Source organism: Lissotriton vulgaris, chromosome 3_2 (assembly GCF_964263255.1).
Source record: "Lissotriton vulgaris chromosome 3_2, aLisVul1.2, whole genome shotgun sequence".
Taxonomy (NCBI): Eukaryota; Metazoa; Chordata; class Amphibia; order Caudata; family Salamandridae; genus Lissotriton; species Lissotriton vulgaris.
In genome coordinates this window covers 188,924,549-188,937,449 of record NC_141690.1, presented here as the reverse complement: position 1 = coordinate 188,937,449, position 12,901 = coordinate 188,924,549, and the positions used below count along the sequence as shown (strand labels likewise).

Genomic DNA, 12,901 nt, shown 5'->3' with positions numbered 1-12,901 from the left:
ATTTCTACTAAGTGCTGATTCTGACAGCGGCCCATGTGGCCCTGTCTTGTAAATATTCCCTTATGAATATTGCCTGTGCCAGTTGGCACAATGTACTTGTGTGATTTCTATCTGATGTGATTTTGACAATACAGAAGTTATTTTCATATAACCTTGTGTGGAGTTCCTTTTGTGGTGTGCCTAGTATGTTGCTGCTGTTGTGTGCTGGCGCAAATGCTTTACACATTGCCTCCGAGTTTAGCCTTACTGCTCGTGCCAAGCTACCAGGGGGTGAGCAGGGGTTATCTTGGCATGTGACTCCCTTGCCCTGACTAGAATGGTGGTTTCTGCCTGGCTTTGGCGTCAGCCTTAGCCTACCAGAAATAGCCAGTTCTAACAGTGGTCCTATCTCTTCGCTGTGCTCACAAAGATTGGATTTGGACCTGGTTTCGTTCAGTAGGTACGTCTCCTATACTGCAAGCCTATGGCTCAAGTGGTAGTCAACAACAAAAAAATCAGACACCTTTAGGCTTAGTCGGGGGACCCGGCAGGGGTGCCCTCTCTCTCCCCTATTATTTGCACTGGCCGTAGAACCCCTTGCGGCATGTATACGGAGAGACCCAGTTATACATGGACTGGGCTGGTCCCCGGACTGGGAAGATTGTATTCCCTCTACGCAGATGATATCCTGTTGTACCTTGCACTGGCCGTAGAACGCCTTGATTGCAGTTCTTGACATCCTGGCCGTATTTGGCAGATACTCCGGGTTCAGTGTCAATTGGCAGAAATCCCTCATCTATGCCCTCTGGGGAGACCCAACCCTTCCACCACGAAATTGTCCAATACAAACCGCCACAGAAGGTTTTAAATACCTGGGAATATTCATCTCCCTTGATCAGACGCTCTGCCTTTCCCGTAACCTCATCCCCCACTGCAAAGACTCAAACGAGACACAGCCAGCAGGAAATCACTTTCACTCTCAATATTAGGCTAGGCATCTTTTTAAAATTATGTTGCTACCCCGGTTTTTATCTGCTTTGCAGAACTCAGCCGACCCTGTCCCTTACCCATATTTCAAAGAAATTCAAGGCCCCCAGCATGATCTTCTGTGGGACGGAAAATCATGCATCGCATTGCATAAACTCACACTCAATTGGTATGATGGGGGCATCATCTTACCAGACATCAAGAATTATTATTCGGCAGCACACCTTGCGGCTATTAACCACGGCATATATGGCCGACCTGATAGCCTCGGCTTTATTATGGACAGGTGGCTCCTCCCCGGGGGCACCTACAATCGAGTACTCTACTCAAAGCCAGGTAGATGCCCACTCACGGGCCCCACGAAACATTCAGTCGACGTCTGGCATTCAGCCAACAAATCGCTCGGATGGTGGCAGAAACCTACAATAGCAACTCCCCTGTTGAACTCTCAGATGCTGGGTGACCTGTGGAAATCAAAGGGCTTTGACAAATGGGTACTTCTAGGCATCGCGTGTATAAAGGACCGCTGGGACAAAGGTGAAGTGAAATCATTTGCCATGCTTCAACACCAACATGAGTTGACTGACTCAGAACAGTTTCCGTACCTGCAGGCCCGACATGCTCTCCGGTCACCTTTTCCGGAAGGGTCCTCCCCCCCCAGACACTTCCCCATTAGAGGACAGGATACTTGAAGGTCACTCACCCGAGAAAACCATATCCCTAATATATAAAACACTTATAAACAACATGGAAAACCCCCTCCACGCACTACGGGAAAAATGGGTGAGGGACGGCATTGAAATAGATGATGAGGAGTGGCAGGAAGCGGTGTACCCCCACAAGACAGTTGCAATCCCAGCACGACTCCGATTGATACAACTCAAAATCCTCCACAGAATCTGTGTCACGGGGCCTCAACTGCTACACATGGGGGTGGCCGGGGTGAGTGGGTGCGATGGAGGGTGGGGGGGGGGGGGGGGGGGGGGGGGGAAGATGTAGAAGTGGGTGCACTCAGCCAGGCACTTGTATCCATATACTCAGGGACTGCGAACATATCCAATACTACTGGTAAAAGGTACATGAAGTAATCAGTGAAGTACTGACAGTCGTTCTCCGCCCGGAGGCTGGCAGGAGCCTCCTAAACATCTGGGAGCCCACTGACCTCAACACTTACGAAACACAATGGGTTACGCTTGGGCTCGGGATGTGATTCCTATTTTTGACTTCATTCGTGCCAAACAGGGAACGCAGTCTAGGATGAACATTGTTGGCTATCATGACCACCCTGGTCCTTCTGCAGTGATGAACGCTGCAGGCACTGCAACCCATGATTTCTCCTGGTACTGATAATTGCGGACTAATGCATATTTTCTGGCTACTGTTTATTTTCACATACATGTCGAAAAAGTTACTGACTGGGTAATGCTTGAAGTTTATATGACATTGTATGATCTATTGGCTTATTACTTGTGAAATTAAATAAAATATGGGACCGTTGGTCTAAAAAAAAAAAAAAAATGGGTTACGCTTGGGCTCATGGTAGCCAAAAGAAATATTGCGCAGCTCTTGGGAGCCGCACATGCACCCACGATTGTAGACTGGAAGAAAGACCTCGATTGGTGCATGTTCAGCGAAAAGACAGTCTACATAGCTCGAGGTTGCCCCCGCAAATGGGTCAAAATTTGGGAGCCCAGGAACACATTGAGGAATGTATATATCCGGCCCAGTAGCATCGACTGCAACGATGTCCCTACTCCATAGCACCCAAAGGAACAATATGCTGTATTTGTGATCATAGTCTGTCTCCACTGTATTCTAACATGTCAAATCCACTGTACTGTACGTTTATGTCGATGCAACTTAAAAAGATATATTATATATATATTCACTCATGTTGGTATTTCTTTTTTTCTCTTTGGAATTTTTACACTTATTGTGAATACCCATATTAATAACTTCAACCGATACGTGTTTTGTGAAATAATATATCTCAGGGCTGAAAAATTATAAATCAATATTTTTAAGACAAACTTTTACAAATAATCACAAATGTAAACATTTAACAGGGATCGCAATTCCTTCCTACACTCTTTACGTGGGAACGATATGTCTCAGTTCACTTAATGGCGTGTACAGTAACAAAATTGCTTATAGTGAAAAAAAGCATCCAAAACTAACATATAACCACATGCAACCAGCCATGAAATTCTAATTTTAAGATAACCAATTCTCATTAAACCATGCACAGGAGCAGTTTTGAATCTAAACCGGAGAACTACCTAGAGATCCTACCCTGATTTGTGTAATTACTTTGTGTGTAAATGTATATATATATATATATATATATATTCTCTCTCTCTCTCTCTCTCTCTCTCTCTCTCTCTCTCTCTCTCTCTCTCTCTCTCTCTCTCTCTCTCTCTCTCTCGAGAGCGAGAGAGAGAGAGAGAGAGAGAGAGAGAGAGAGAGAGAGAGAGAGAGAGAGAGAGAGAGAGAATATATATATATATATATATATACACATTTACACACAAAGTAATTACACAAATCAGGGTAGGATCTCTAGGTAGTTCTCCGGTTTAGATTCAAAACTGCTCCTGTGCATGGTTTAATGAGAGAGAGAGAGAGAGAGAGAGAGAGAGAGAGAGAGAGAGAGAGAGAGAGAGAGAGAGAGAGAGAGAGAGAGAATATATATATATATATATATATACACATTTACACACAAAGTAATTACACAAATCAGGGTAGGATCTCTAGGTAGTTCTCCGGTTTAGATTCAAAACTGCTCCTGTGCATGGTTTAATGAGAATTGGTTATCTTAAAATTAGAATTTCATGGCTGGTTGCATGTGGTTATATGTTAGTTTTGGATGCTTTTTTTCCGAGAGAGAGAGAGAGAGAGAGATACATATACATACAAGCACACATATATCATTTTATAATGTACCACTCAGTGAGAGAAGAGAGAGAGAGAGAGAGCGATTATGTGTGTGTATGTATGCATGTGCTCCCACATATATAAATCTAATATTTGAACATGAGCAGATGAAATTGAAACAGTGCAGCTATATTGACCTCTGCAGGATACTCACCTCTCTACGGTTTCACAAAAAAGTACGATTACCTCCTGTTGTACGTAGTATTCTTTTGGAGACTTTACAGGCACCATGGCTGACACATAACTAAAAGAAATATAGAAAACAAAATACAGTTCAAAGATTATGTATTTTTCGCCCCTGATTCAAAAAGTGCAGCGCGCGCTAACAGAACCAATCACACTTCAATCAGGGATTCTCTGAAGGAGCTCTTGAAAGCACATTTCAATTGCCTTCCTGCTGATATTAGGTGTCTGGTAAGCATTTTGTTGACATCACATTTATTTTCAAGAGAGCAATCTTCGACTGGCAATCAGCAGTGTCTGCTGAACCTTGTATTAGCAATCTGCAAAAACTAGTACATGATAAATAACGCTCTAAATTATTTAATTTATTTTAATTTGAAATATAAATATGCCAGGCCACCGCCAGAAGCATACTGTTTGAGTGTTGTGAAAAAAAGATATTGGAAAAAGTACAAAACATACTTAAAATATTACCACAATTACAATTCCCCTCAAGAGCTAAACCCATGGCATCGCTGCACCGGCCAGCAAACATGTCATCGTCATGCGTGTCGAATCAGCGGTGTGTGAAACAATCATGGGAAGAAAAGAGGTAACGTATGCAAACCGATCTAAAATACCTTTTTTTCAGCGTTTCTCTTAATTTCACAGGAGTACAGAAAGCAGGCCATATAGATGATAGCCGTCATTAGGATGGAAATGTACATTTGCTCGATGAGTGCTGCTCTAGACTCCATGGTTAACTCACACCCTCATCCCCTCCGTTCACCCAATGCGTATGACATTGTTCTGCATTCTGTCCATCAACTGTTGTTTTTGCGTTTGTCACCCCGAGTGGGACGGGTATGCTCAGACGTGAGTCCTGTGCTCTCCACACCACTGGAGTCAAGCTATCCTGGCTGATGACGGCGGATAGCCAGAAACCGCTCCTAGGATGCATGATTCTGGTCCAGGGAAGACATTGCTTGGCAGTTCGGGCTGGACTGTTCCCATGAGGCACAGGGTCAAGGCTGATTTGCATAAGGCCATGTCTGAACTGGGGTAGTTGGAGTGCAAAAAAACGATGGATTTAGGCCCAGATCTCTGTACTGGGCTGAGTGCATGCCATTGGTCTGCATTCTGTCGATCAACTGTTGTTTTTGCATTTGTCACCCAGAGTGGGACGGGTATGCTCAGAAGTGAGTCCCGTGCTCTCCACACCACTGCAGTCAAGCTATCCTGGCTGATGACGGCTGATAGCCAGAAACCGGTCCTAGGATGCTTGATTCCAGTCCAGGGAAGACATGGCTTGGCAGTTCGGGCTGGGCTGGACTGTTCCCATGAGGCACAGGGTCAAGGCTGATTTGCATATGGCCATGTCTGAACTGGGGTGCTGTGGAGTGCAAAAAAACGATGGATTTAGGCCCAGATCTCTGTACTGGGGTGAGTCTATGACATTGTTCAGCATTCTGTCCATCAACTGTTTTTGCATGCTTTGAAAAAGAACACATTCCTAGTGATGGTTGTCCCATCCTTTTGTGCTGTAATCATTGATCCTTACACCTTCAGCACCCTCCATGGTTCCAGTTCAAAAGGTAACCCAAACTTTCATTGGGGATGTCGATTTTTCACCAGCACTAGGTCTCCCACCTTGATTGAGCTCTGTTGGGCCCTATGAGTGTGAGACATGCAGTCCTTCTTTAAGTGGAGGTTTCGTAGGGTTGCTGCAACCTCTTCATGGTTGGCAGACATAACTTCTAGATGAGGAATAACATCACCAACTGAGCGGTTCATGCATAATGCCATGGGACTCCTACGAGTGGCTGAATGATGGGTCAAACAATACTCTCTAAAGAAACCATATAAAGCACAGTCTATGTTTTGTCTGTTGGCCACCACGATTCTGATTACTTTTTTTTGAGTGCGCATGAAGCGCTCTATGTCTCCATTTGCCTGAGACCCTATAGGCGTAATCTTCCGGTGAGTAACACCCCTGGACTGTAGATAATCAGCAAACCTGTGACTCGAGAACGGAGGACAATTATCAGTGCGCAGATCTCTGAACAATCAATGAGTAGTGATGATCTTCTCCAGTCGCGAAATAGTCTGGCTGGCAGTGGTGGACTCTAGGATTTCTACTTCAAGATACTTTGGGAAGTCATCAATACCCATCAGCATATGCCAGCCGTCTGGGAAATTCCCAAAATCTGCATTGGCTTGCTACCAGGGGAAAGGTAGAATAACTTCAGTGATTATGGGTGCAGGCGGATTAGCCGGACTTGTCACCTGGCAGAGATGGCACTGGCAGACGGCTTGCACTACTAGGGTATCCAGATTAGGAAACCACACCTTGCATGGGAGTGTTTATTTGGTCTTGACAACCCCTTGATGGGCCAAATGTGCCAGATCGACCAATCTTTGTTGCAGACATCCAGGGACCACTAACTGTGCTCCTCTCATCCAACAACCTTCCAGGGAGACCACCAGCTCATTAAGAATGTTATGTGAGGACACCAGAGTTGATGTTGCAATCTTGATGAAAGGTTTTTCGAGTAGTGTGGTCCACCACCCAGATTGTGCTGTGGAAATACCCAGTTGGAGACATTTGTCTGCCTTACTAGCTTCAATGATTTCTTTGTGCGAGATTGGAAGCTGTCTGGACTATTCAAGGATAGAACAAACATACTCTTCCACTTCCTCAGCTTCCATTTCCTCTGTTTTGGTAGCAGGACGGGCATGTCTGGAAAGATAATCTGCCGGCAACTGGAGAATCCACTTTTCAATACGAGGTGGAGGCTTGGATGAGAATCCCATGAACAGTGGAATGATGGGTTTATGATCAGTATGTACAGTGAAAGGCTGTCCATACAGGTAAAGGTGAAAGTGACGGCAACCCCAATGTATAGCAATAGCCTCCTTCTAAACAGGGGAACACCTTTGTTCCGTCGTCATTAGTGCTCGACTGGCATATGCCACAGGGGCCAATTCGCCATTGACCTGGTGTTGAGATAACACCGTCCCTAAACCGGTGGGACTGACATCCACTGAGAGTTTGGATTCCTTCGCTGGGTCAAAAAAGACCAACGTGGTGTTGGCTGAGAGCGCGCACTTTGTGGCTTGGAAAGTTTTCTCCTGCTCTGGTCCCCAATTCCAGATTGCAATGGACTGGACTATCTCCCTCAGTGGTGCAGTGAGGTCCGTGAGGTCGCAAATGATTCTGCCACAGTAGGTGACCATCCACAAAAAACGTCTTACTCCGGTCACCATGGAGGGGGCGAGGGCAGCCTGAATGTCTTGAACCTTGATTGGGTCTGGGGATACCCCATTTTGCAAGAAATGGTAGACAAAAAATGCTATTTCTTTTCTGAGGAACACTTTTCTTTAGGTAACGTTAGCCCATTTTCCATGAGAAGCTGAAATAGGGCCTTTAGGCATTCAAAATGTTCTTCTAACATGGGGGCATGGGCCAGAAAGTCAGCGCTGATGTTGAGGACTACTTCCAGGTCAGCAAGCACACTCCTGATAGTATCCTGACTGACTTCCGCCGCACTGGAGACTCCAAAACTGAGACACTTGCATCTCCTCAAGCTCACATGCGTCGAGAAAGTGGTGATGGCTTGGGATGCTAGATCCAGCATCAACTGATGATGGCAACCCGCCCGCAAATCCATTTTTGAAAAACATTTTGATCCACTGACTTCGCCCACTATATCATCTGCAGTGCCACTTCCTTTTGATGGCCATGTTGGGTAGGCGCATGTCCACGCAGATCCGATTTTCTCCAGGTCGCTTGGGTTTGCGAGCCACCATGATAGGAGACACCCATGGAGTCGGGCCATCCACTCTCTCAATGACATCAGCCTGTTCCAGTTTGCTCAACTCTTCCTCCACTTTTGGCTGATGGTGAAACGCCACCCGCTGATGTTTCAAGGAACAGACTGGATTGATTTATCAATATGTCGTTTTATTAGCCGGTCTTTCAAACCGCCTATGCCTTCAAAGAGTGAGGCAAATTGAGCTAACAAGTTGTCCATGCTTTCTTGGTGTACACTAAGTGCAAATGCCACTAACTGGAGGCGCTCCGCTATTCGGCAGCTCAACAGTATTACATGACCTCCTTTTGTGACGTATATCGTGGTCTGCATCGACTAAGAATCATGTGTAAACTTGACTGTGGATATGCCTACTAATGGGAGGGAAGTGGTTGACTCACAGGCATAGACTTTTGTGGAGGTGGTTTTTAGAACATGTGATATTGGTAACATGGAGCATGGGCTGAGCCATTATGTTGCACTTGGTGGCCTTCTATGAATACGTTACAATTCGGGATGTGCTTGCGAGGGTGCCCATCGGGTTGCATGGTGTGTATCACGTGGACAGCCCGTTCGACGTCATCATCGTCCATATCCCCTGCTTCCATCGAGTTCTCTGCGGCATGTACGGTTTTAACAGAGTTAGGCCTTCTATTCCTCGATGAAGCTGAGGAACGACAAACTGTTGCGAAGTGGTTTGCCTTGTTGCAGGCCGAACACCGTTTACCCTGAGCTGGACAAGGACCCTTGTGGGGGTATGGTCCCCCACATCCATAGCAAGTTTTTTGACAAGGACCTGGTTTATTTCTGGTCTTCCTCTTGTCAGGGCTCTTGGCAATGACGGCATTAGCAGGCTCCATTTTAATGGAATGCTCAAGGGCATAGAGTACGAAATGCTCCACTGGGGGTATGACTGACATGGTTTCTACAGCCTCTCCTCTGCGCCAGCACCCCTTCCTTGTGACGGAGGGCAACAACAAAAAATTGTTCTGGTCTGTAGAGTGCTCCTGATGGAGGTGTAAAAGTCAGGCAGGAGAGAGACTAAACAAAAAAAATACGGTGGAAGTACTCCTTCCTTGATTGCAGGTGTAACTTCCAGGGTGAGTTCAAAATTCCTTATACTTTCTTTTATTTCCACTTTCCTCAGTTATTTTGAGGGAGGCAGTGTGTATTCCCATGTGGGTGGATGAAAAACCCCTTGCCTTGCTGGCCTAATGTTGGTTGCTTTGTTGGCTTGTAGCCATGTACCTGTGTGGAAGATGCCTTCACTTCTCTTGCAGGGCTGGATGGACTACGTGATGATCCGCTGTGAGGGCCGGGGAGCGATGCCACTGTTCTCTGTGCTCAGCCGGTCCCGACTTGGGCCTGCAGCATCGGCAAGTGCCATGCCCACTAGAGATGGGCCGTCGGCTGCTGAGCAGCGGTCCAGAGTATCTCCTAGCGGACACCAGGAGAAGACTGCTGAGCACCGGGCTGTATGTGCAGAGTGCTTGGCAGGCTGGGCACACGCTGGGGCGGTCAGGAGGTCTGCTGTCCTGATGTCTTCGTTCTGCCACAGCCAGCCCGTACACAGCCACGATCGCGGCATCGGCCGCCGATTTAGGCCAAACACCCAGGCTGGGAGCCCACGATGTCGCACAGCAGGTACTGTGCAGGATCCCACCCTCGTCGCCAGTTGTTGGATGTGTTTTAGAACTAGGGCCGAAGAACGGTCTGAGGCCTAGTGCTTAGATTGCAAAGTATGCAAAAAGGATTGCAGTAAAACATTATTAGTGGTTGCATTCACTACTCTGCCAGGCCACACCCTGGCTTCCTTTATTCACCTTTCTCTTCCGTCCCAACATCACAGTCGTGACCATTGGGACTTGAGATTACAGGGGCGATGAAGAATTATATTGGCGGACGCAGTCCACCCAGCTAAACAATACATCCTCAAACCCCATGTCACAGTACCTTCAGTTACTTTTAGTAGAAGGCCTCAGACAGCCAACAGGCATCTTAAACCCCTTTGTTCTAGCAAATACCTCGCCCACTCCACAGGCCTTCCTTCGAAAATCAAGAGGTCAGTTAGCCACAGTGACACATAATAAACACTGCAGATTCTCCAGTGCCACAGTGACTTTGTGGTATGGTCACCTGCCATTCCCATTCTGGCGTCCACTGAACTCTCTCTCAAACCTGTTAATAGTTGAGACAGAATATCCAAGGATATGTGTTAAACCACTTAGCACTCCCTAGCAAAATATGCTGATTGTAGGGCACCATCATCACATGTCTGGAGAATCCGTTTTACATTACTTCTACTCCAGCTGTTCGGGTGAAATTGATGGTATATGGTTTATGTTTAGCTGGGTTAAGTATCAGTTTATAGTTCATCTCTTTGTTCTGCTAACACCTGGGGGTACTAGCCACAACTCTCTAAGATCATACCATGTTAACCCACTAGCTGCTTGGGAAGAGCAGATTTTCATTTCTTAAAGCAAGTTCATTTTGAATTTGTTCCTCCTTACATATGAATTGTATTATTTGTTGAGGTCATGCCACTGTAACCTTATCCACAGACAAGGCCTCATTCACAATGGTAACTTACACTTTAACACAGTGCTTCACAAACTTTTTAGAACCACAAACCACTTTTTAGTACAACAAATGTTCACGACCTACCTAGATTTAATAGACATTAGGCAGGCAATTTCTTCAAATATAAAGCATCCTGTGGTAGCCCAATGTCGTTTATGTATGGTACATTTTCAATTGAAATGGCCAGGAAATTTGCACTGACGTCCAGTTTTATAGATAAAACTACATTGCATACAAATGATGGTGTGGAAATTGGATTTCTGTGAATATTTATTTGTGTATTACCAAGTAAGTCATTTTGATTTGTTCTGATCATACTAAAACTTTTGTTTCCATCACACTTCAGAATTCCCAAAAATGTGCTTCATTTTCGCTTTCCTAACTGCTGAATGCGTACAGTTCATTTACAAGTATTAAAAAAAATGTTTTTTGTTACAAAAAATGACATTGAACAGCCTTTACTTTCCGAATGTCTCATAACTTACTTTACTTTTCTTTCTCTGACTGCAAAGTGAGAGGAGTTTAGAATTGCCAGTCCCCTTGTTAAAAAATAAGTAGCAGAAGACAACCTCTCTCTCTAATGCCCAGCAAATGTGACAAGACGAATATAACATTTAAAGGCATCTTTATCTTTTGCTTGGACTTAGAAGTTTACTACTTTTCAGTACTCACAAACCCAGATTGTAAACTGCAAAAAAGTACTCAATCCAGCACTACACATGGCCAATCACTTGCACCTAGTCTACTACTTTTGCAATTGCATAACTTGTATGTGATGAACAGTTGATTTTGCAGAAAAAAGTGCACTTTCACTGTCTTTTGTTTCTGCAGCAGATTCTTTATGCCAAAAGACATTTGTTAGTTGTGTGTGCTCTAGTTTTCATAGTTGTTTAACCCCTCCGACGCACCAGTGCTCATGTGCGTCGGAAGGCTACTGGCCATCCTCGCACATGGCACAGGGAATCCCTTTGGTGCGGGTACCAGAGGTATTCCCTTTACCCCCCAACAACCTCGGGAGCTCCCCTGGTTTCCCTGACATGACGATCAGCGCACATGTTGAGCTTACGTCATTTCTGTTAAACTGAAATTAGCTTAGAGGCTCATTTCTGTTTAGGGGGCTATCTCAGCTCCCTGAGCACGTAGAAAGACGGGAGGGTTATCATTGGAAAAGGGAGAATCTGCTTGGGGATTCACCTACTAGGCACCAGGGAGAGGGGAGCGGCCCCTTGAGCAAGGGCCTTTGCTCCCCCCATATTTTTTTTAGCGCATTCAGTCTTTCTGACCCCCCCCCCCGCCTCCTCACCGGGTGCAGATGGGGACTGTAGTCCCCAATCTGGGGAGGGGAGGACAGAAAGCCCACTAGACACCAGGGATTTTTTTTTACTTGGAACTAGGGGTGGGGGCTGCCCAATATGGGCATACCAATGCCCCCACCCCCTCGCCGCAAAACGACAGTATCGGGTGGATACGGGGGCAGTAGCCCTTAATCTGCCTCCCCCGGGGGGACAGAAAGCCCACTAGATACCAGGGATTTTGAAAAAATTATAATTAGAGGTGGGGCTGCCCAATATGGGCATGCCAATGCTCCCACCACCTCGCAGCAAAGTACAGTCTTTCTGCCCCCCTGGCAGGCAGATGGGCACAGTAGCCCCCAATCTGCCCCCAGGAGGGGGCAGAAAGCACCCTAGATGCCAGGGATTTTTTTTATAGGCCCGGGGTGGAGGCTGTCCAGAATGGGCATGCAAATGCCCCCACCCTACCACCCGCCAAAGAAAGCGAAAGACTTTCTGTCCCCCCCAGGAGGCAGATGGGGGCAATAGCCCCTGATATGCCCCTCTGGTGGGGGGGGCGGCAGAAAGCCGACTAAGTGCCAGGGATTTATTTTTAATATATAGGTAGGGGTGGTGGCTACCCAGAATGGGTATATCAATACCCCCACCCCAAAAAGAAAATGCTACCGTCTTTCTGCCCACCTCCAACCCCCGGGAGGCAGATGGGGCAATATCACCCACCCCAAAAAATATGCCACAGTCTTTCAGCCGTTGAGCCCAATGCCAAAAATCCAGGTAACCCCCCGTGCAAAACCAGGTTGTTTTGTGATAGGTCATTTTGATGTCTCCTCAATACATTTTGGGCCCTTGCCTGTCGCAGGTACTTGACCCACCCACGCAAGTCAGGAGACCTGGGAAACGCTGGGTGGTCTGAAATTTGTGGATCCACGCAGATTCTAGAACTTTCCCAAACAGAAATTTCAGAAAAAAGTAATTCTATCAGCTAAATAGGAGGTTTGCAGGGGATTCTGGGTAGGAAAACGTTGGGGGACCCACGCAAGCTATACCTCGCTGGACTCCCAAGTGTCTAGTTCTCAGAAATGTGTGGGTTTGGCAGGTTTCCCAAGATGGCCGCCGAGCCCAGGGCCGAAAACCCAGGTGACCCACCTTGCCAAA

The 12,901-nt window shown here is 46.3% G+C and overlaps 1 protein-coding gene across 3 annotated transcripts in view; it reads right to left on the bottom strand.

Annotated features, from left to right (window-relative positions):
• The window catches only part of ZFYVE28 (zinc finger FYVE-type containing 28), an 826,377-nt gene that overhangs the window by 247,110 nt on the left and 566,366 nt on the right, over nt 1–12,901 (bottom strand). For all 3 annotated transcript variants that reach the window (XM_086964197.1, XM_086964196.1, XM_086964198.1), the window contains exon 5: nt 4,055–4,144. In XM_086964197.1, the coding sequence (XP_086820323.1) occupies nt 4,055–4,144 (90 nt within the window). The remainder of the gene's footprint in view (nt 1–4,054; nt 4,145–12,901) is intronic.